At 37.9% G+C, this 23,628-nt stretch overlaps 1 protein-coding gene across 2 annotated transcripts; it reads right to left on the bottom strand.

The window, feature by feature from the left end:
- Window positions 1–1,267: 1,267 nt before the first annotated feature.
- On the bottom strand, window positions 1,268–21,794 carry MYCT1 (MYC target 1; the record flags this gene model as incomplete). Of its 2 annotated transcripts, none has more annotated exons than XM_080616521.1 (2): window positions 1,268–3,666; window positions 21,676–21,794. In XM_080616521.1, 2 exons carry the CDS (start codon window positions 21,725–21,727, stop codon window positions 3,134–3,136), a joined length of 585 nt encoding a protein of 194 aa, XP_080472647.1. In that variant the 3' UTR covers window positions 1,268–3,133. The 2 variants fall into 2 exon arrangements, with proteins under 2 accessions (XP_080472647.1, XP_080472648.1); XM_080616522.1 differs by having other exon boundaries at window positions 1,268–3,661; window positions 21,676–21,732.
- Window positions 21,795–23,628: the final 1,834 nt, after the last annotated feature.

Genomic DNA, 23,628 nt, shown 5'->3' with positions numbered 1-23,628 from the left:
GGGATTGGACTAGATGATCTTTTGAGGTCCCTTCCAATCTCTAACATACTGTGATACTGTGATACTGTGATATCTGCAGGCTGGTCAAAGCTCTCCCTATAAGTCCCTGTGTGAATTCTGGGAGCACCATTTTAATCACTGCCTGTTACCGTGAAAACGTATTACATGCAAAATTATTGTGAAACTTCATTCATTGCTTGTAAATAGTTAGAAATCTTGAAACCTGTAGCAATAATTTTATTTTAAATTCCGCTCTTCTTTCCAGTGTTTTAAATTGAAACAAAAGGCTAGAAAAGACCATTACAATGAGCAAGTATAATCTTTTGCATATCAAACACCAATTGATTCCCAAATCCCACAGTTTGATTTGAGGGTTGATCCTGTGCAATGTGCTTTGATCTTAATGTAATAAAATGTGTATGAGTCCATTTAAGCATGAACTTTATAGTGATTGCCCATTTGCTTTAAACAAGCATTTGCTCAGACACTTTATGGATTGAAGTCTAAGTACGTGGAAACCAGTGGATTTAAAAATCTGTAAGCACTGTTATTTGTGAGAAATATTCTCACTTGTAATCCTTGAAAATTGTTCTCATATGGCAAATTCCAATTTTGATTTCATATAATGTGTTCAGCTTCAGGGTGTCTCCCACAGAAGCAGAGGCAGGACCAAGTCCTCATTCATACTTCCAGTTACATCAACTTGAATGATTAAAGATTATATCCTTCCCTTTAAAGAATCTTCTATGCAAATCAACACAGGCCTTAAGGAAGGGCATGAGCTTGAGATGCTAACATTTAACTTTATTTCACATTCTAAAGCTTCCACAGTGCTTACAAAACATTAATTTCAGACATAGTTTAAACTAATAGTTATGTATCTGACAGCCATGCTAGTTATGCACCAAACAATCTGTGGTTTTAATTTCCCTAATCCTGGGAACATAAAAAATATGCTTTGATATCCAGTACAGATTTCAAGAGGAAAAAAATACAGTACATTTAAGCTTCCATTTCTACATTATATACTAAATATAGTGTAATACAAATAATAACATACTGTGGAATGTTCTACTGTAGAATGATTTCACTTTCAAAGAACAAGAAGTTTTGGCCAGCTGGGCACACACTGTAGATCAAGGAATTCTGCCTTTTGTAGGCATGCTAAAATAGGTGGCATAACCTACTCTAGAGCTAGAACACTGTGAAGACACTTGTGCATGCAATAATGTTCACTGGACTCAGTTAGACTCTAAATGAAAAGAAGTATTATTAATGAATGAAATAACACAACTTGCTTTCTCCAGAGGACTATTGTTTTTCTACAATGAGCCAAATGCAGATTTGCAGTCTTATCAGCAAATCCTCAGTGTACTAAAACTCACAGTGTCTGCAGTGAAGTGTTCTGTAAACTGTAAATGGTTGTTTTTCTAGTAAAGACATATATCTTCCCAGAAGGGAAAATGTTGCACACTGAAAATAAAACAATGAAAGCCAGTCAGTAAATACATGCAAAATAATTTGCCTTTACATTAAGGAATACTTGTGGTTTGCAGTAAGTAACACTTGTAAGCTCAGTGTTTGCAGCAATATTTGCAAGTGGGGTGATACTGGGCTGGAAGACTGAGAGAACAATATCAGTGCTTTCTAAGGGATGCTGAGCTCAGCAAAGGGATGTGTGGCTGCCGGTCTCCAAAAGCCTGGAAAGTAAGATGCTAAGCATTTTGCGTGTTCTCAAAAGCTGCTGAATCCTTGTCCATCCCAAAAGACAGATAAGGACTTGTACAGAAGCACAGGAGCAGCCCCCAAGAATCAGGAGTCCTGCAACTATAGTTGCCCAGCCCTTTTAGCAACAACAGGCTTATTTGTAAATGAGGAGTAGGATTGCTTCTCTACCTGTAGAAATTCTTTATTTGCACATGAAATATACAACAGGAAAGTGATGCAGTGAGGCTTAAATCGGGCCTGATTTGTCTGTCATTTTCAAATCCTGGACTTTTTTCACATCAGTGCAATTAGTCTTTACTAAGCCAGGTGTTAGCTTGACATGATAGAAGTAAAAGAATCAAGAATATATGTTAACCTCAATTAAATATTCCATCTTTATCTTCATATTCCAGCTAATTGTACAATCCCAGTATTCAGCTGTAGATGTCTAAAATCTTGCTTTAGTGAAAGACAAGATTTCAAAGAATTATTTGCCAGGAATAATTAAACCATGCAATTCGAGAAAAACAGTTTGAATTAAGGAAATGAGTAATCCCATAGCAAAATGGGAAACTTCATTAAAAAAATAGTTGTCATTCATGCTGCTTATCTGGATAACCAGAACTAGAAAAATGAAACACAAGGACTTCCGCTCCCATACAAGCCTTACCAGCTATTAAAATGAGTCTACCTGTTCCGATGGCTGAAGACACAAAACTCTTTAGAAATGTTACCATGAATTTTGTAAGTTATTAAAAACTTCTCTTTTCATGAAGCCTCATTTTCCCCACACTGGGGGGAATTTTATACAAGCTACTCTAATATGGAGTCTTCTAAGATCCTCTGTAATCAGCAGAACAGGATGCCTAGAACCATAACCAGGATTGTGACATTGCAAGGTCTGTGTCTATGCGTCCTCAGACAGAAGCTCTTTTGTGATTATAGCAAGAAGGTGGGTAGTGGGAGGTGTTTTCTGAAAATTTAACACCCTTGAAAAAATACATAGAACCAGAATTTTTTTGTTTGCTTGCTTGATTTAGAGAAACAGAATAATGAAATTTGCAGAAACGTGTATATCCGTAATCCCTAAGATGACTTGTTTCTTCAGGAAATGATCTTTCTTGTGGCACCATTTTCTTTCATCTAAAATAAAAATACACTAGTTACAGTTAAAGATACAACACTATAAATATGGAAGCATATGGCAGAGCAGTAAATTAGAGCCAGCAGTGCAAAGACAAGTGATCCCTTGGACAGTGGGATATTGCGCACTAAGAAATCGCCACTACCCGCCTCTGGGCAATGTGTGTTCCCTCCACAATGGCAGCTGGAGACTCCTCAGAGATCTTCTTCATGAACAGAAAATTGTTGAGATGATTGAGGTTCCTCATAAAATGCACATGCATGTTTGCCTCAGGGACCTAGCTCAGGAGTCTGGGAAAGCTTTTATGATGGTTTCATAGGCAGGAGGAGGGGTTTGTGTGGAGTGGCAGATGCGGAGGCTGTTGTTAGACCAGTGGAATTCAGGTCGGCTCAGGCTGTTGGTGGTGCTTCCTACAAGGGTTGTGGTGGTATTTGTGGGAGTGAGGGTGATCAGCTGACTGTTTGTTTCCACAGGGAGAGGAGGACACTGCAGGAAAGGGTGGAAAGTAGATGCGCGGAAGCTTGACTTCCTGGGGAAAGAGTTGGCCTGCTCCAAGGACGCTTGCCGCTGGAAGGTGAGGCTGGCCAGGCTGAGGTTGCTCCGACGTTCACAGCTGCTGTTACGGTAAAATCCAGTCCTGCCAGTAGTATTGCCATGGGAGGAGGGTCTGGACCGACGGCTGAAGGTTGAGGAGTTCCTCTGGGAAATGTGGGCACTAGCTCTGCGACGGGACAAGCAAGTAAACAATGCCCAGATGATACCTCCAATCACCAGTCCGATCACCATGGACACCGTGAAGGCTATTGTTATCTGCTCTGAAATACAACAACAATACACAGCAAAATTATTTCATTAACTCTGAGGGATTTTCCTGCCAGAAAATGAGTTGAAGATGGAAGCCTCCTTAAAAGATGAATAAACCCTAAGATCTTTGTACGTAATACACAAGCTTTACAACACAAAACCAGCAGTTCAGATTGCTTTCACTTTATGATGGGGTTTTTTTTCTTTAATTTGCATAATTCAACAAGATCCAGAAGGTAGCTTGCATTTAATACCAGTTTCTGTACCAACGCAAGGGAAAAATCAGTCTCTTCCAGAATCAGCCACCCATCAGCAACAAGGTGTGTTATGAAACTGCCAAGCATTTGCTTCTGTGGGCAGTATGAGGTGTGGATTTATGCAAACTTGTCGTTATGTTTATAGATGCTGATATTCTATGTTTATGTGTTTGCAAACTCACCTATTACAACAGTGATGTAGCTTCTACCGTGTTTTTAATGGAGTAAGCCTTATATTTATTAAAGAATGAGAACATGTTCCATCCTTTTACCACTGAGTACCGCTGAGTAACAGATACTTTAAATTCTCATACTAATTAATGTAAATTAGTATATCCTAAATGATTATAGTCAGAGATAACCATTAGTAATGGTAAGTCACCTGAATATTTCCCATCCCCAATGCCCAGTTTAAAGATGCATTAATCTGCCATTAAGAAAAGTAAATTTCTAGCTCTTTTATAAATGCTTTCAAGAATCAAGAGATCTGAAAACAAAGAAAAACATGGCTAGGATTGTTTTATCCAATGAGATTATTTCCTTGTATATTTCTAAGGACAGGACTGTTACTTCAGAAAACTTCACCTACTTTTACAATTGAGTACCAGCTTTTTTGCTGTTCTAGAAAGTTTGGAGGTACACTTTTAATCCTGGATAAGGCCTGAAATGAACACAAAACCTTTATAGATCCACTCAAAATTTAAAAAGGAATTGGATCTTTAACAAGAAGGAAGACCATGTTGACTATTGGTGGAGCAAAGAGGGAACAAGGGAAAAAGAGCAAGACAACAGCTCAAAACATGGTTATTCTATCTGTCCTTTATTCTATCATGTCCTATCATGCTTGTGAAGCATTTGTGCTAAAAAGGAAGTTGTATTCATTAGACAGAGAAAGGTGAGTAACTTTCGCAGCATACAGAAGCTCAGGCTAGCAAACGCAGTGCCTGACTGTTCCTCATAACAGAAGGTAGCAACTCCAGGACTGGGATCAAAATGTTAGAGCCCAAAAAGGGCAACATGAGAGTAGGCTCAACATTTTCTTGCAGGGTAACAGAGTTTCCCCTGAATTTATAGTGCTGCACAAACAGTCCTTTTTCAGAAATAATGACACTGAATCCAAGCTGTGAGAATTAGCCACAGCAGGTGCTGAATAGGCAAAGGGAGCAAGTGGCTGATGGATAGCCATGGAGAAGAGCACACAGTGGAGGGAGAGGAGAGGTTCCAGGCATAGCTAGTGGGACCAGCTTGCAGGCAGAGACACCCTAGTATGTGCTCACAGATGCCTTTGCTCAAGTCAGGCCTCAGTGCCTACCGAGGCTTAAACTTAAGGCAAGTCACTGCAGGAGGGGGAAAGCAAACATTTACTTTCTTTTCAGCAGGGGAGATGTAAATAATTACTGGTATTATTGTATTTCAAGAATTATTATTACCTTCCTTACCTACCTTCTTACTTTTCTCCCTTCAGTGAAAAATTGTTAGCTGTGTGATTCATATTTGCAGTTGGGGAAAATTAGCTCCTTGAGCACCAGAAACTTTAGCATAAAGTTTTCACAGGGTTCTGGGTGGGGACTCCAAGCAGCATTAAATTGAAACACAGCCTTTGCTCTTGCCCATCAGACTCTGCCAGAGGGGCAGTATGCTCACCCAACATGCCTTTGCAGGTGTGGTTCCATGCAAGACCAACTTTATCATGAGTTACTGACATCACCATGAATCTCCTATCCAGGTTTATTCACCTTATATTTCTTTTAGGATAGCCTTGAAGTTCCATGAGGCCCAGAACATTTAAGCTCTAATTAAGCCATGATATTTGGAAGGCTATACAATCCTACTGTTACTTGCTTGTAACCTCTGCTTTCAGATAGTCTTATAACCATTATCCTTTTCAAATGGGAGAATAAAGACTGGAGAGGATAATGCATAGGATAATGTTGCAGAGCACTCCTCCCTCTTGGGAACACTTTGTTGCCCTATTGTTCAGAGGTGGATCAGACTTGACCCTAAAATATAATTTTGCTTCAAGCCCTCGTTTTTACATCTAAGAAACTCTTGACTAGGCAAGCTAAAGTCAAAGGGTGATTGCCTTTTCTGCTTTTTGCAAGAACCCACAGGCAGCATCCTGCACTGCAACTTCTGGCTGCAGATCAGAGCTTTGTCATCATTCTGCCCTTTATCAACATCTTCAGAGACACAGCAGGCCTTATCATGTCCCTTTTGGTCAGGAATAGCCTATAATGCCATTTTAATAGATTTAATACATTCTGTTACTGCAGTTTCCTACCCATACTCCTGAAGGTGGGGAGGGAGAGCCAGGACTTGGTGACCTTCAGTTGAGTAAATCCCAGGGGTATCCTAAAGACAGCAGTTCTCAAGTACTAAAGCTGCAATCTTGAGTACCCTCTACTGCTGTCTATGCATGGCCAAAGGTAAGTGGAGCAAGAACTAGTCCTTTCTTAGGCTGATTTCTTTTGCACCTCAGCTGGAATGCTAGTTAGGGTATTATATTTGAGACTGCACAGGAATAGCCCAGGTACAGGGCTCTGTGCTGCCATCTGACGTCTCAGCTCCTATTTGGGCTTTCAGTTCCAGCGGGTAGGAGGCGAAGAGGATCTCTGTGGGGCTCAGCAGCCTGGAGAGTGAGCAGAAACACAGCAAGCTGCATCAGTGTACCTGGCTCTGAGGTTGCCATGCACCATGGTGAGGATTTGTCCCTATATCCTTCTAGCCGTAATTTTCACCAGCTGCACAATCAAATCAGCATTTCACACTGTTAAAAGCAGATGGGGGAATTGACAAAAGTATTGAGTGAAGCTCTTCAGTCCTTCCCACGTGCTGTTCCCCTGTGCTGGAGGTACAGCACAAACAATTATCCCTTTGGATAATGTCTTCTTTATTTTATTTTATTTTATTTTATTTTATTTTATTTTATTTTATTTTTACTTCTTTGATTCTTTTATTTTTCTACCTCTGTATATGAATGTAAAAATAGAGGGTCAAATTATGCCATGGGGAAACTCAGCTAGCTTTACACTGACTATTGCTGTTGCCATATAGTACCCCAAAATGCTCTCATTCCTTTTTGGACCTACATTTATTCTTTTTGGTTCTAGAAATATCACCAGACCCATTTGTTTCAGACACTTTATTCTTTCTATTCCCAGACTCTCCGTGACTTCAGTGGGGATTGTGGATCACACTAATAGGCAAAACATGCTTTTATGTTCACTCCCCGCAGAGGATGAATGTCACTGAAATGTAATTCAGTTCTAAAAACTAACGTTGAAGAATTGTAAATCTACGCCCATTGATTTCCTCTTTAGAATGCCTAGTGATCATGGCCTTGAGGTACATTGGAGAAAATATTACCAAACAGAGAAAAAGATCAAAGGCAGAGTGGGACTTGCTGCACCTGGGATTTTGAAGGAAACAGCTGACTTTCAGGGAGTTGTTTTTCTCTTCCTTAATCTGGCAGGGCAGAACTAGCCTTTCAGGAGAGTCAGAGCAATACCAACACAAAGTGTCTCCCACGGGGCCACTGTAATATCTTATGGTTTCCAGAGAACCGTTCATGTCATTCTGTCCTCTGCTTTTAAGGAAAAAAGAAATTGGGATAAAGTAGGGATGTTTCCAATAACAATAACTCCCTAGGTGCTGGTTGCCTAAATGTGTTTTGATCTGTATGTTTCTCAGGCTGCTCACACTGCTTACTTTATTTGATTATACCATAACCAAAAGGATAGGGTACTCCACCTCACTCAATTTTCTCCTCTCTCACTTCTAACACCAACTGAGGTGAGGGAAAAAGGATTTTTTCAATCAAAGGATTTTTTCTGTCTCAGGACAGACTTTGAGATACAAATCCAGAAATAAAAGGATAAGGAAACAAAGCTATTGAATATCTTATCTACATTACCTTTCTTATCTATGGTATTTCTGATGTGTCCATGAAAAAAAAATTGAAGGTTCAGAACCCACAGTAACACTTATGATGAACTGGAGACATACTCAGGTCAATTCCTTACTTTTGTGACGGTTTCATTTTCCTTTCATGTGTATGGACCACATGAGACAGCAAGGCGTTCGTTTGAATTTGAAACATGTTTGTATTGAGGATCCATTTTTCCAAGGAATCTCCCTCTTGCCCTCAGCTGTGGCTGCAATGGGCTGGAACAGCATTTTGCTCCCAAAAGTCAGGAAATCCTGATTTGCATTGTTCCTATAACCTTATGATAAATTCCCCAAGGTATAAAATTAAGATGGACACAAGATCTGCCTTGCCCCATACTCACAAAATATGCATTTGTAAACTTTTCAGCTGGCCATGTGTATGAAGGGATGGCAGTACCTTTCAAAATCATGTCAGTAGCAGCTTCAATGAGAGCATCATAGAACAGGAACCAGGGTGGGGTGGAGGAAGATAGGACAATGTACTGAATGCAACGGGAATAGAAATGGAGAAGCATCTTTTAGTCAAGCTGTGCACACGACTTGAATTTGAACTGATCTTTGCCAATAATAGCTGATAAAGCTAATAAAGAAACAGTTCTCCAAGCATCTGGTCAGCTCATGCTATTGCTAAGCACAAGTAGGCAGAGAACACTCATAGTGTGAGATGATACCTACACATTTTATTTGATTTCTAGTGGGTGACTTTCAAATATGACAATTTTCTTTATGTTTTGGAGTTGTTAATTTTTTGTTATTGCTTCACTAAAAGGGAAATAATGAAGTAGTTTTATCTTAAAGTTGTTAGAAGAGGTAAGATGGCTTGTCAGTCAAGGATGGCTTGTTCAGCATTCAAACTCAACCTGCTACAGGGATGTTTTATCCATATTACGTTAGACCAGGATTCTGCAATTTTACTTCAGCAACTCAGAGTAATTCTACCATTTTTCTTTTCTTTCACCTGTCCAAAACTAGCATGAAGCATTGCATACCTGACACACAAAATTTATTCCATGCAAGCTTGCATGCAGAATGCAAACTCACTGATTTTGACAGTATTAGCAATAAGATGTGTCAGAACATACTACCATGTCGTATAGTGCAAAAGAGCTATTTTCATAATTTCAATCAAAAGTTTAGAATTCTAATTTTATTTCCATTTTCATTCTTTCCTTCTCACATTTTTGTGAGCTCTCTTTTCTTTATGTGATTTTATATGCCAGTGACTCAAAACTTGTCTGTGTAAGCATTCCTCCCCTAACATGCACACGTGCTTGTGCACATGCCATCAGCTTGCCTTAACTGACAAACCTTGACAACTGGTAGAGGGTTTGATCTAAGACATGGAAAAATCCAGCTGAGCCTCTGTATCAGCCCATATTTTTTCCTGAAATGAAAGCTCAGTGTTAAATCTGGTATAAAAACTAAACAAACCCATATGCGAATTCATAACTGAACATTGCACAGCTTAGTGTAGAGCACCAGCTAGTGTATTAAATCATGAATTGCATTTTACAAATGACAAATCTAGTAACCTGACTAATAAGAATTATTCAGACACTATATTACTAGAGTTTCAGTGTCTCAGCTTTTCAAGTGAGGCTTAGGAAAGTCACAATAGATGTTCAGAACACAGCCTCATTTATGCAAAACAAAACAGAAGCAGCCTGGGTCCATCAGTTTGAAAAAACTCATAGCATCTTCCTACAGCTATAGCAAATATATATCTCTATGCTGGGCAGGCTGCAACTACTCCTCACGTGTCCTGGACAGTAAGTTTGGAAAGGAAAAAATACTCTAGGCCCAAAGAACTGCCACTTTTCTCCATCACAGAATGTTTGAAGTGATTTGAACTATTTTATGCTGGTTCTACCAACTCCAAGAGAATTTAGTTTAAAGCCAAAGCTGGTATCAGTAGCCAACTTCTGTGCTGCTGTTGCCATGCTGAGTTCACAAATGCAATTCCTTTGTATCTGACAAGCGTTGACTTACTATCTTCCTGATCTTTGTCACTAATTGTGTTAGCAAAACAACCTCTCATTAATCATTTGTAGGCAGTCCATGATTCAGATGGGTGGACGAACCTGTTGCTGTGTAATATCAACCAGCTGTGATCTTAGTCATGGCAGAAGTTTAAGAAAGGTCACACACAATTCTTGTGAGAAGAGTGAGAGTGACATGGGACAGTACAAGGTGGTTCAGGTAGCTGTGGAGCCCAGGAAACAAGCAGATGAGGATGGTGACATCCACAGAATCTGCGGGAAAAAAAGCTGCAAGAAAATCAGGCTGCAGGACGTGAGAACTAACAAACAAAGTCAGTAAGATAGTTAGGCTGTCAGAAATGTCAGTGCTCTGCATTCAGACACAGCTTGCTAGAGCAATTTTTTTATTTGGCTTGGGTTAGTGCAAGGTTCTTTTCTGCAGCAACAGAGAGTAATTCTTGCACTCTATCTAATATCTAAACAGTTGGGTTTATGTCCACAGCAGATGAAATAAAAAGTAGAGCAAAGGCAATGTAAAAACATGTTTCTATCTGTGAGGGCAGGTAAGAATTAGAATAGATAGTTCAGATAGGTGGTGCATCTACTTCCATTAAAGATTTTAAAAATCAGTATCAGTCAGGAGTTGTTGTAATATAGTTAATCCTGTCTTGAAAAAAGAAGGTAGAAGAGATGACCCCTCAAGACCATACTGACAGTATTTTGTGCAGTTTCTAAGACTTAGATCAGGTAAGCAAATAGGCTCCAGAAGCGTCTAAAAAACTGCTAAGTAAATGACAAGGGAAAAAAAAAAAAATGCAGTCTGTACCCTTGGACTAATTCTCGGTTTGAAATGCAGAAGCGACGGCTGTTAGAGGATCAGTCAAAAACGAGCAACCTACCCAGGAACAAGATTGCCCTCTGCTGGAAATATATGCTGGAAAGCTAAACAATTTAAACCACCTTAATTCTAATAAAATACGGTATCAGAAAAAGCCAACAAGAAGCATTCTGATAAAAGATTAAAGAGAAAATTCGTAAAAACTCAAAACTCAGAAAAACTGCGAATTACATTGATGTAAACACTTAGGACCAGCATTTTGCAAAGGCTTAAAAAGTAAGGTAGACTGAGACACAGCGTAAGTGTTCAGAAGCTTAGTGCAGTAAAGCTAGCACAGTTTTGTGGCTTTTTGCAAATATTTGTGTTGATGGAGAAGCATGAGGCTAAGTGTGTTCTTAAATTCATATTTCTCACTATCCACAGTGATGTCCAAAATGATCTCCCTGCATCAGAGTGCATTTGTTTTGTTTACTAATACGTTAATTTATCGTGATAAAAATACAGAAGAGTGGAATATGCCATCTCAGTATTGCAAAAACCAACCCAGAGTTGATGATGTTCCCTCGATATTACTGGCAGTTGATTTTTACTGGAATGATAAAGATAATTGTAATAATCAGGAGGAAACATCTAAGAGATGTCAGCATGTTTAACGTAATGCCTTTGGCATAACTATATAAAACAAACAAAGATTCCTTTATGCAGACAGAGATAGAAGCTTTGTTACTGCGTAGTTTCATTATGGTTCCTAATGCATTACGAAGACTGTAACATAATTTTAATCTTTTCCACATGTGCAGCAAGCAATCCTTTGGTGAGGCATTCTCAACTAACCTCACAAAACCAAAGCATAGCCCTGAGCTGTACTGTCTCTGCATGTACCTCATCCAAACAGTAAATCACAATTTGCTACAGTGCGATATGGCATTATAGTTATTACTTAATCGATAAGATTATTTTACAGAGCCTGAGTATAAAATAATTTGCTGTATGAAGAGAGCATGGGTGACTGGCATGAAATCTTAACTAGGATTTCCTAAAATTCTTAAAATTAAGGAGGAAATACCAAAGTATGTGTGCTACATTTAAGAAAACAGAAGATGTCCAGGGTTAGAACAAAGCACAAGTTTTCCAGGTTATTGGCAGTACTGTACTCTTAAATTAGTTATCTACAGTCCAGAAATTTTAGGGTTTTTTTCTTTTTACTTCCCGTGTGACCATCAGTCGGTTTCAGGGATCTCTTTTGAATCAAACTTTTTCTATGAATATTAACTTCAGTGTGGTATAGAAGACTTAATTAAGTAGTACTTACAAGAATCTGTTCAACCATAAGCTGATAAATTCTGGTATAATTTCTAAGTGAGATGATTACAGACCTGGAGTATTAGTCAGCTCTAGATGACCCTTGTCATCTTGATGACAGATGATGCAGGCTGGAGACTCAATGTGAAGTGAGACATTGGTGCTTGTCCCACATGAGACAGTTGTGTTTGGGAGGCTGAGTCTGCACCAAGCTGGTCCAGGTCTTGCTTAGAGACTCCTGCACTCCAAAATCAACTGAGCCAACAGCTGTCTCCTTCTTCATTTATACTCTGTCTGGGTAATTTACGCAACTTCCACAGAAGCCATGTGCCTGCTTGGTTGGCTCATTATTCCATTCCCTTGGGTAACTGAGAGGTGGCATCCATATAACACTTTTTTTTCAAAAAGAAAAAGGTTTAAAATTAACATATGTTGGTTAAATGGTCAAATATGCTGTAAGTGTATGTTAAGATCCTGGATTGTGAACTTAAATGTCTGAAACGGAATTCATTTTCTTCTGCAAATAAGATACCACAGAAGCAAGGCAGAGGCCTCCGCTAAGAAGCAGAAACTACCTAGTAGTTTGCTTCAGGAAGCATGTATCAGAGCCCAAACAAGGTTTTTCATTGCACTGAACTGATTTTTTTTTTTTTTTTCTCCCCCAATTATTTTGCTGAAAATTTCTTAGACATTATTTCATAACAATGCTGTATATATTTGTGGTTTTGATGGAGTTTTGGTTGAGATTATCTAACAGATAAATCTTAAGTTACAATTGCCCCATTTTCAATACATGAAAATCATAGAAGCAGAATAACTTCTGTTAGGAGAATAATTTAGGATTGCTTAGTGCAAACTTAACTACTACACAATAGGTTTCAAAATCTGAATAAGTACCTTTTATTAAGTTTGTATAGGAAGTGAAGCTTATACCGTGAAAACAGGAACAAATGAAGTTGTCTGTACTGTTATTGATAGTCTCTTTTTAATTTTTTTTCATATTTTCTTTTTATTTTTTTCCTAGACAAAAGGATAGTGTTATGACATGAAGATAATCTTACAAAGACAAAAGGGTCATTCGTTAGTCCCAACTGTAGTTTGTGATCTTTTGTGATAGTGGACATCTCATTTCATCTCCATACTCCAGACTAATCTGTGTAAGGGAGATGATACCACTCACAGCCACTCATTTGGTTCACTAGGATTTTTGACTCCTGGTTAAGTGAATTACAATAGTAAAATTGAAAGCTCTGTATAAATACTGGGCATTTTTCTTCAACAGCTCATGTGACAATAAGCAGCCCCACATATTCAATACAGTAGGTATAATTGCCAAAACATGTATATCTTGTTTGTTTAATTAATATTTAAATAATACTCTGAAGAAACTTTTCCTCTTTCTTCAGAACTCAGATCTGTGTTCTTCCTGCTAAAGACAGTTAAGCATTTGACATTGACAAATCAATGGCTGTATGGAGGGGTTAGGAAAGCAAGAAAGAAGTAATTAGGATGCAACAAAACATTGCCTGAGGATGACAGACTCACTTTAAAAGAATAATTTATACACAAGAAAGAAATAGTGCTCTGAATAGACATAGTGCAAGAATAAGACTGGTCTCTTCATGACATAGTTTGTTGCTTTCATCCAACTACAGTAATACTCTTTTCTTTGGGCTTGCCAGAATAAAGGCAAGGAAAAAAATCAGTCCCTTGTTAATATCTACTTTTATCTCTCTGACAGGGCTGCAAATAAGACCTTGGAATGGATTTATATATTACCTTCCTAAGTGTAAGGTCTGACTATTGATATAATGCCCTTTGCTTCAGTAACGGAAGTGATAACTTCTACTTGGCTTTCAAATCTTTTGCTTAACTGATGGCAAAATATGCATAATTGTATTAAATTTGGAATAATTTGCCATTCTGCCTTTTCAGAAGACAGTATATGATTTCTTTGGTAAATTTTTATGTAGGGTTTATACAAAACAACAGTAGTCTAGTAGCTGATACAAAATGGTACCTCCAACAGCTATCTGGAAAATAAAACACAGCATAAAGCTAAGACACAGTTCTGTCTCCTAGATAAATCAGTGTGGGCAGAGTATGTTTAGATTTGCTGTATGACCGTGACTTCTGTCGCTGATGGAGCACAGAGGAAATGCTGGTTTCCTACAAGTTTGGCATCAGCATAAGTGGCATTAGAAGGTGCAGTGCAGCATCTCTTGCCTGGCTGCTTCAGGCTTGCTGTAGCGATACTGGAAGACAATGAAACACACAGACACAGTCACTCCAGCCCAGTACTGCCACATGCATAAGAAATCCAACTGAAAAGCTGCATACAAATCAGTCCTTTTCAAACACAGCTGAGAGGGAACAGACACGTGATATATCCTGAAGCTGAAAGGGGGAAGCTGAGCAATGCCTTCATTTTTAATTACATCACAAGTTATAGATTTATTTCTTGTTTGGTATAAGAGTATTTTTGGAGGACTTCAGAGGAGAAGCCAAGGATCCTGAGTATTACAGAGGAAGGAGATTCACTGCTGTCATTTGCCACTGAAGGGCTGATCTTCAAACATAGTTAACTGCCATTGCAAATGCCTCACCATCACATGCTATCTTATCTTTCTTCAGTTAAACCAACACCCTTGTTGCCATTTCTCTCAGCATTAGCGCTATTTTAATGAAAGCTGTGTCCTGTTTGAGTCACTGACCTAGGCTGTTCTGCTGCTGTCTTGTGACACATTCCAAGCCAGCTCACACTGGGGTCAAGGAAGCTGGAAACAGGAAGATCTGGTGACCTTGACCTGGTAGTTAGGACAATAACCCTCTTCCTTGTAGGTATCTTAACAAGTTCAGGCTGAGGAAAGGTGGTATGTGTGAGTCTCTACTGCCCCCAGCCACCATGATAATTATAAAAATTATGTCTAATACTTAAATCAGCTTCTGACCACTCGAGCACTTGAGAAGTGATTTAGTAATGTGACATTTTCTACCTCTCTATCACAGTATTTTCCGGTGGATCAGTATCTCACGTGAAAAGGAACAAAAGAGATTGCCATTAGTCAGAGGAAATCTCTGTTGCTGCAGAAACCATGCAGCAAAAGTTACTTGGATGTTGCTGGGCCCGGGAGGATGCACAACCCTACAGCCCCTCTCCAAGAGGCCAAGAAAAAAGTCTCAGTTCCTATTTTAGGTGAAGCTGAGTTTTACTGGTGTTGCCATTACTTGTTTTTGTCTGTGTACTATGTTCTCAGAGTCTGTCTGAGGTCCCAGAGTGCGGCATTTTTAAGAGACAATCTGGTGCCCGTCCTAAAATCTCTGCCTAGCTGTATAGGATTTTTACCATCCTGATTTTTGTAAATTCACTATGCAGATAAATCACTGTTATTCTTCATCATTGTGAAAGAAGTTACTCATTCAAATACAATCTTTGGTTAAGCAATCTGGAAGTATGGCTTCACTATTAAATTGGTAGCATCATGTAACATTTCACTGGGGAGCAGGAGGGAGAACTTGGAGGTACGCTAGATTTAAGGCTGGTAACAAGATCTTACACATTTTGATGATGTACCATTACCGCAAAGATCTCATTGTCTTTCATAGTGGTTTTTACTTGTATTATATTTTATATCTGTGCTGTACATCTGTTTCTCAGATAAACGTACTTGAAAAAACTCAGTGTGTTTACATGAAACATTTGCAAAACCAGAACCGTCTTTCTGTTTGATTCTGTGTCACATTTTACCTCATTGTCTTTCTCTTGACAATATTCCTATGAAGCAGCACAGGGGATTTCTCTGTATTTTTTAACAGGGACCTGCAATGTGGAGGAAGCATCTGTCTTATCTTCCAGAAACTAATGAGTGAATGCATCTCTCCTTCCTATTTTATTAGGTTTTGTATTAGACTACTTTACATTGGATTGTCCAAATTCACATGCCACTTACTTATACTAGAACCAATTGTTGAGGGCATTTGAATTATATGCTCTTCAAAACAAGCTCTTTAGCTCCTATCAGTACATATGCTTGGCTGTGAAATGGGAATGAAAGACAAGCTGCTTTTTGTTATTAGAGGTCATAAGGGTATGGAAAGGTAGCTTTGGAGATGTACAACTTTTGCTTTTTTTAAAGGATTCAGCTGGAATAAGTAAAGAAGAAAATATTAGTCAGAAGATGGAAAGTTAACAAAGTAATAGAGAAGTAGCAGGGCTCTAGGAAACCTCTAAAAGCAAACTTGGAAGAAGGAACCATTTATTGGATTGGAAAACATAGGTGGGGAGCTGAAAAGAGGGTTTGTTCACATACAATTTGCTCTCATTTTAACGCTATCAAGATGGGGACAGAAGTCTGCTCAATTTGAGTTCTTCAATATCACACACTAGGAGGTAAAGCCCTGAGCTGCAAGTCCTGACTGATGGATCAGTATCCCTGATAAGCTAGACTTCAGACTCTGAAATTCAAGTGTTAAGCAACCAAACTTAGTAAGGTAGTGCATGATAAAGCATCCTGGGAAGTTTGAGCAGGAAAGTTACTGCTGCAGATGTAGTCAGTGTATCCCAGATAGGGAGATGCAGACTCAGTATGAAGATGGCATTTTACATATATACATATATATATGTAAATAAAAATTGTGTTTATATATATTATGAAGTCAGATATATGGATCATCTCTTCTTCTGATAACATTTGCTAAGCCCATTCTGCTTCTTTCCGTTTCTCTCACCACATATTGATGAATTTGCCTTATTTCTAATTCTGATTCTTATTCGGTATTTTTATCTATTGTTTATATATCATTTTAACTAAATGCAAAACGCAACGAGAGTAAAAAGAAAAAATCAAAATGGACAGTCAGTTATCACTGGAATACAATTCTAATTTATTGTCCCCAATAGTAATATGAATGGAGAACTGCTCCCTTAGTCATCAAAAATAGATTGTGGTGTTTTGGGTCATGGCAGTACTCATACTGGCACACTAAAAGGCTCCATGCTCTTTCAGTCTAAGTTTTCTGAATAGGACAATATCCTGCTACTTGGATAAGCACTGAAAGGAATTATTTCCTAAAACACTAGAGCAGAACTGCATCATAAGGTTGGAGGAAAACATTTTGGAACTAGATGATCTTAAGGTCCTTTCCAACCCTAACTATTCTATGATTCTATGATTTTGCCCCTCTTCTCCCATTGGGACTGCTTCCAACAACAGCAGCCTGTAAAGTTTGAAGTTGTCTGACTCCAGCAGAGTGATTTCAAAAGAAAGAAGCATACTTGGCCCAAACTTTTGCAGGCATTAGTGATCTAAACCAAAGTCTCTGCATAAAGAGAATATATCTCTTGTGAAGACATTTATTCCTTGTGCTAGGAGCTCCTTATGATATGTGTATGCTGCAAATCATTGCACTTTTAAAATCACTAGGGTTTAACAAACCAACAGAAATGACAAAAAAGAGACCAACTGCAAGAAAAAAAATCCAGTTGATAGAGTATCTTCAATTACCTTTTGGCTGATTGTCACAAATTAAAATACCAGGAAGTATATGCATGCTAGGGTGAAATTCTGAAAAGTAAGAAGAGGGGATGCAACAGAAGAAGGAAAATAGCAATTCAGGAAGTACGTCCTTGAGGCTGATACTGCACCTGAATCCAGAGCTCCTGTTTTCCTTGTACTTTGTCAGATTTCAACCCTGAAGGTTTTCTTTACTAAGAAAAAAATCTCCAGTGTTGCAAAGTATGTATATTGGCTCTATGTCACACATTCAGTTCCTCCTATCTGCCAGCAAAGGAATTGCACCTTCAGCTAAACGGAGTCCCTATTAGCAGTGCCCAGTCTACCAGGATAAAGGCCCTCTGGGGTACTTTGATTTATGCTGGTCTTTTGCAGCAATCAAAATAGGAAGAGTAGTAGCCTCATAGAAGCTATCACTGTCACATCTGCTATCAAGAGTTCCACAAGTGGCTCCAAATTGTGGCCTTTGTGTGTTCACATTTCCAGCAGGACAGCTGAGTATTTGCTGCTGCTTGAGCTAGACTGCAAGGGTACAAAGTGTGTGAAAGGGAGAAAAGGGAATGCAAAGCGACCACTCAGTTATGCTGGAAATGACACTGATACAGTCACTAGAGTGGAAGCCAACAGACTTAACCTAGTCATCACACAGGTAGCCAAATTCATCTTTTTCTTACTTGCAAAGAACTAGACCAGATTTGCTGCTGTGGCTTCTATTCTCCCATGGCTACTACCAGTGGAGGATTCCAGAAGAAAAATCGGGTCCCATGGCTGTCTACATTGGACTTTCCTGTATTTGACATCTGTTACTGTTTGTACTTGCCTTTCACAAGTAACATTTTAGTTCATAAAGAGAATGATGCAAAGTCCTTAACCACCATTATTGTTACACCAGTAACATGATACTACAACACCGTGTCAGATGTTAGAATATACTCATCCCTAATGACCCTCTTTTCCAGCAGAGTATATAGTCTGACTTCTTTCAAGCAGACACATTTTAATGAGGAGAAGACCAGTGGCTTGAGGGAGAGAAAAGGCAAAATTTTACATTATATTTAAATGCATGAATGCATTTATAGCTCATAAGGTCAAGTGATAATGTGTGAAGTATTAGTGCCAGGGAGTTTGCAATATATACAAATGCTGGAAGCCAGCTGATATGTAGCATGATTCCACACACTGGAAAAATAACACCCTGGATTCTGATTCAAGAAAATAAAATTTGTCCTTAATGTTTGTAAGGTATTAAATTATATTTTTGCATTTTTAGATAGACACTTGAGTAAAGCTAGACTGAAGAATAGCTGATATGTTGATTAATATCTGCTTACACTTTTTCTCTCTTCTGCTGTCATAATGATCAAATGTACTATTTAAATTAAATTTCCTGATCCTAAAGTATATTACTATCTGTACTGCAGAAATAGGATTGTCACAAAGCCATGTATTATATTTAATTGTGTTCAAGTGAAAATGCTTTTAGGAATTACAAGAAATGCACTCATGGTTAAAATGGAAACATCTTTACTCCCACTGTTAACGTACAAATCAAAATTAACTCAATAAAGACTATATTAAAACAGTAAAAAATGAGATAAGTTGTTGATGGATGGGTACCAAACTGAATTTCTCACTCAGTTATTGTCAAACCTCCTTTTGAAACTACCAGTTAAAATAAAATAAAGTAAAATAAAGATTCTCTGTTTACAGTTGTATGTGATACCAACAGCACTGAAGTTCAGCAGATGCTGGCTTTAAGTGCTTCTCATCCTATCTCTCCTGAAGTACCATACTGTGGATTCCCACTGTAAAAGAGGGTGACCAGAGGTTACATAGCTTCATAGAAGCTGGCACCTGAAAGATATGAGCTCCTGCATGTTTGCAGTAGCTCAGACAACTTGTTTGAAATAGGCACTCATGTCTACAAAGACTGAGCAGCACCAGTAGTAGGGAACAGCCCTTGCAAAGTGAGAATCAGAATTCAAATTTTATGCTTGTGACACACCGCACAGAGGATATTTGCTGACAAGGCCAGGAGCTATAACATGAAACTCCTGAATTTAAACTGGAAGAGGAGGTTAATATTTGGGTTTTAATTTTTCTTTCCAGCAGAACTCACTTTGGGCCAGCAAAACTACTTGTTTGCTTCTTCTGTTTTACTCTGATGCATCCTTTAGCATTTAAAAAGTACTGGGGAATTATGATGGTGAAGACTAAATTCGAAAGAATTCCTGCAAGATCTGCAGTTAAGCATGTTATCAACTCTCCAGGCTGTCACTTACTGGCCTTGTAAAAAAGTGTGCTATTTTTTTTTTATATTATTATTTGCTAGGGGTTTTGCATGGATATATAGAGAGGACTTAGACTACTTAGGCATTTCACACAGCATGACTTAAATTGAAGTATGTACACCTTGTTTTTATCTATGCAGCTTTATTCATACGCACTTCCACCAGCCTGGAGCAGTTGTAGAAAGATTTATATGTTCCTACACATAAATAAGCAGTGGACAGTTTAGTTTGTTCATTGTTTTAAAATTCTTACCATCACATTTAAGATGCTATTGTGTGAAGTTATGACTGGAAACTGGACAGCTTTAGAAAACAGGATGCCCATATATTTTCCAGAGCAGGGAACCAGCAGTTAGACAATAGATGGTTTATAAAATTGTAAGAGATTAAATATCATTATGAACAGCTGCTTTAACAATTTTTACAGCATTTATATTTTCTCACAGTTAGCCCTTCTAAGCAAACGCCTGCACCCATGATAAAGTTTATACTTAAGCCGAGTCCATAGAAGCTGCTGAGAAGTCACACAGGCATGGAAAAGGACCTGCATCTTGGCAATGTATTCACACTCACAGCATTACACAGTGGGTGGCTTACAAAAACAGTGAAACAACCTTTAAAGCATACCCTGAAAAATCCGCAGTAACAAGGAGATGTACATTTTGTGCAAGGATTCTTAAAGTACATGCTGATGAAAGCACTTTCTTTTTTGTTCTGAAAGAGCCATTTTAGAGTTGCATGTAGTTCCACTGTACAAAAATTATAGTTATTATTTGGAGTCCAGCAGACAACCTCCAGACATCAAGAGACTCTGGGACACTAATGACAGTATTTTTTCCACAGCTGATGTTCAAGTATTTCTAAAGATGTCCAGTATCATTATCCTAGTCTTTAGACACAAAAATGAAGTGAGTTGCTCATGATCTCCCAGTAGGAAAATATGTGTCACTGCAAGAAACATGGATGGCATTCGATAGATTCTTGTTTCTTATGCTAAGGAAATGAAGGAACTTCTTTCAGTCTTCTTGTATAGTTATTTTCCAGTCTTTTCCCAGGGTACTTTTATGCAACAAAAGTCCTGTTTTGTTAATGTATATTATTTTTTAATTTTAAATCACGCACAGATTCTTGGAGGGGTCACTGCTCAGTAGCAATAATATAATAGACAAAACCAGATCATCTTATTCACTAATGCTAGATGCTAATACATATTAATGTTAAATATAGGAAGAAAAAAAAAAGCTTTTTTTGGGGGGAGGGTTCTCCACAGCTGTTGCACAGAACCTTGAATGAATTTCAGCATAACATATACTTCCACCTCACACTCTATATGTTTCAGTAAATGAACCATTCCCAGATTTGTGTGAAATAAAACGTTCTTAATGAATAATAATCAAAATATACATTGAAGAAAAAGTAAGGAAAATCTGATCATGAGGCACCACAACAAATTAAAAATAATTTTTCATTCTAGAGAAGTAAGAGTTTATTCCAAAGATTGCAGCATGTTTAGTTTCTGCTATCAGAAGATGAAACAGATCGTGTCTGCCGTGTAGGTACATCCATTAAATGGTTGAGAATATCTCCCTGATCTGAAACATACTGAAGTCAATAGACACCTTTTCAACTGACTTCAGTAATTAACTTTGTCAATCAATCAATTCTGCCCTGGAAGTTCCTGCTGTCTTGATTAGCTTAAAAACATGATAAAACTTTGTCAAAGAAACATTTGGAAAACAATCTTGTACTCTGCAAGAAATACAAAATCTATTCATTACTTGGTTCTTCCAACATGAGGCTTTAAAGTATGTAGATGAATTTTTTAAGGCAATCACCAGCTAATGTCAGCATCTACTTTAACAATATTCTAGAAAAAGAAACAAAATCCTTACCCCAAAACTTTGGTGGCCATGTGATTGGAGAGAAAGTACTGTTTCTATCCATAACATCCAAATAACAAATACAGAATTGTATGTCCACAGAGGAGCAATGGGTTTCTGAATGTTTGAGATTTAGCAGTTGAAGCAATACTTCCGTGCTGCCAGGGAACTGTGTTGTTTGCCTGAAAGGAAATGTATGTATCACGTTTCCTGCTTGTGGACTTGAATTAGCAAGTGTTTGCCTTATCTTGGAACACCATATGGTTCCCCAGATGGGGGAATAGTTTCCTTCTCGTCATTTCCTTAGCCAGAGCAAATTGGTTCAGAACAATACCAAATCTCCTCCTTCTCTGAAACTTTTCAAGCCCCAAAATGTCCAGAGATAGAAAGATGAAAATTCCTTTGTCTTCCCTTTAATGATTTTCTATGTTGAAGACCTTCCTTAAACATTCAAAAGCACTTGTATTTGGTGGGAATTTTTGATAAGGAAGAAATGTTTCAAGAGGCTTTTAATAAACACCATTTCATTAGTATATTAATGTAGACATGATGGGTTTTAAGTATTCGCTGTTGTTTCTCTGCTAGTTTGAGGAACTAGCTGGGCCTGACAGTGTAACTGTAGGCTTTAGCATTTTAATGAGTGTACTTCAAATTTCCTTTGCCAATTCTCTTCCTTTCCACACCCCATTCTAAAATATGAGTTCCCTGAACACAAAAAGACTTTGAGCTATTTGTTTAGACAGTTTTAATACAATGCAGTGCTAATTCCCTGTTGGAAATTGTAAGTACTGCTGCTGAATATAACAAATAGCAATAATAACACCTCTACAAAAGAAAATAATCAAGCTATTTAATGACACAGACCCAGAATTAATTGAGACTATATGAGGATCAATAAAATATAAGATTTTGATTTATGTGATAAATGCTGTAAGACTTGATTTTAACTGTTTCCCTCTTAAATATATTGCAGATAATGGATGCCCATAAATATTCTGCTGTGAATATCCAGAATCAACTACATTTATTTTTCACAATGAATATCAGGAATCTCCAAAATTTAGGAATATTCCAATCTTAAGATTTTTATCTGGTATAATTTTAATGTTAAATTGTTTCTTTGGTTTTTTTGGTCTGTTATATTTGGGACTTTTTTGCATGAAACATATTTTTAACAATACTGAGAAACTCTGATGGTTAATGGAAGATTGATGACTTTCAAAGCTGATTCCGTGAAAATACTAAGTTAAGCACCTGAATGAAAATGATACAATTTTCAAATGTCTGTGAACGAGATACAACTTGATAAGAAATGCTGGGTTTATTCAATTTGGTCAGGACACAGATACCAAAGCAGATGATAAAAATATACAAATTAAAGAATTGTATGACTGCAGTTAGTTTTGTGTTCTGGAAGTAGATGGACATACAAAAAAACCTGAATTGTTGTAAACTATAAAATGAGGAAATGTAGTTATTTTAGTTTACTGGATATGTCTATTGAGATAGATCACTGTAGAAAAGAATTAAACACTGACTTTAATGTAGTTGAAAAGTGGCTGAGTTCAGACATGACACTTGTACAGACAATTAAATCTTCCATATTAACAAGTACATCAAATATGAACCTTAATGCTTTGTGAGAAGGTCAACATCAATGGGAAGCAGCTTGACAGTTTCTCTCTGGATGTGGTATTCCAAGATGGGGATTCTCTTGTTTTTCTCAAAAACAAATGGCTCATATGGACAACTGTCGGCAGCAAAGTATGAGAGAAGCTGGACCACCCGAAGTGGTACCTTGGCTGTACATCCATAATGTTTATCAGCAAATTTTAAATGACTCAAGGTGAGGTAGGCTTGCAATGACTTTCCAAACAGAAGTGTCTCTCAGATCGAACTCTTCCCCCTTATTTATTCTTGCAAAAAAAGAGAAAGAATTGCAAGTTTGTGCAACAAAACTTATCT

The sequence above is a fragment of the Psittacula echo genome (assembly GCF_963264785.1).
Source record: "Psittacula echo genome assembly, chromosome: 4".
In the NCBI taxonomy this organism is placed as follows: domain Eukaryota; kingdom Metazoa; phylum Chordata; class Aves; order Psittaciformes; family Psittacidae; genus Psittacula; species Psittacula echo.
Note: the sequence above shows the minus strand (reverse complement) of the source record. Positions and strands in the feature narration are given on the sequence as shown.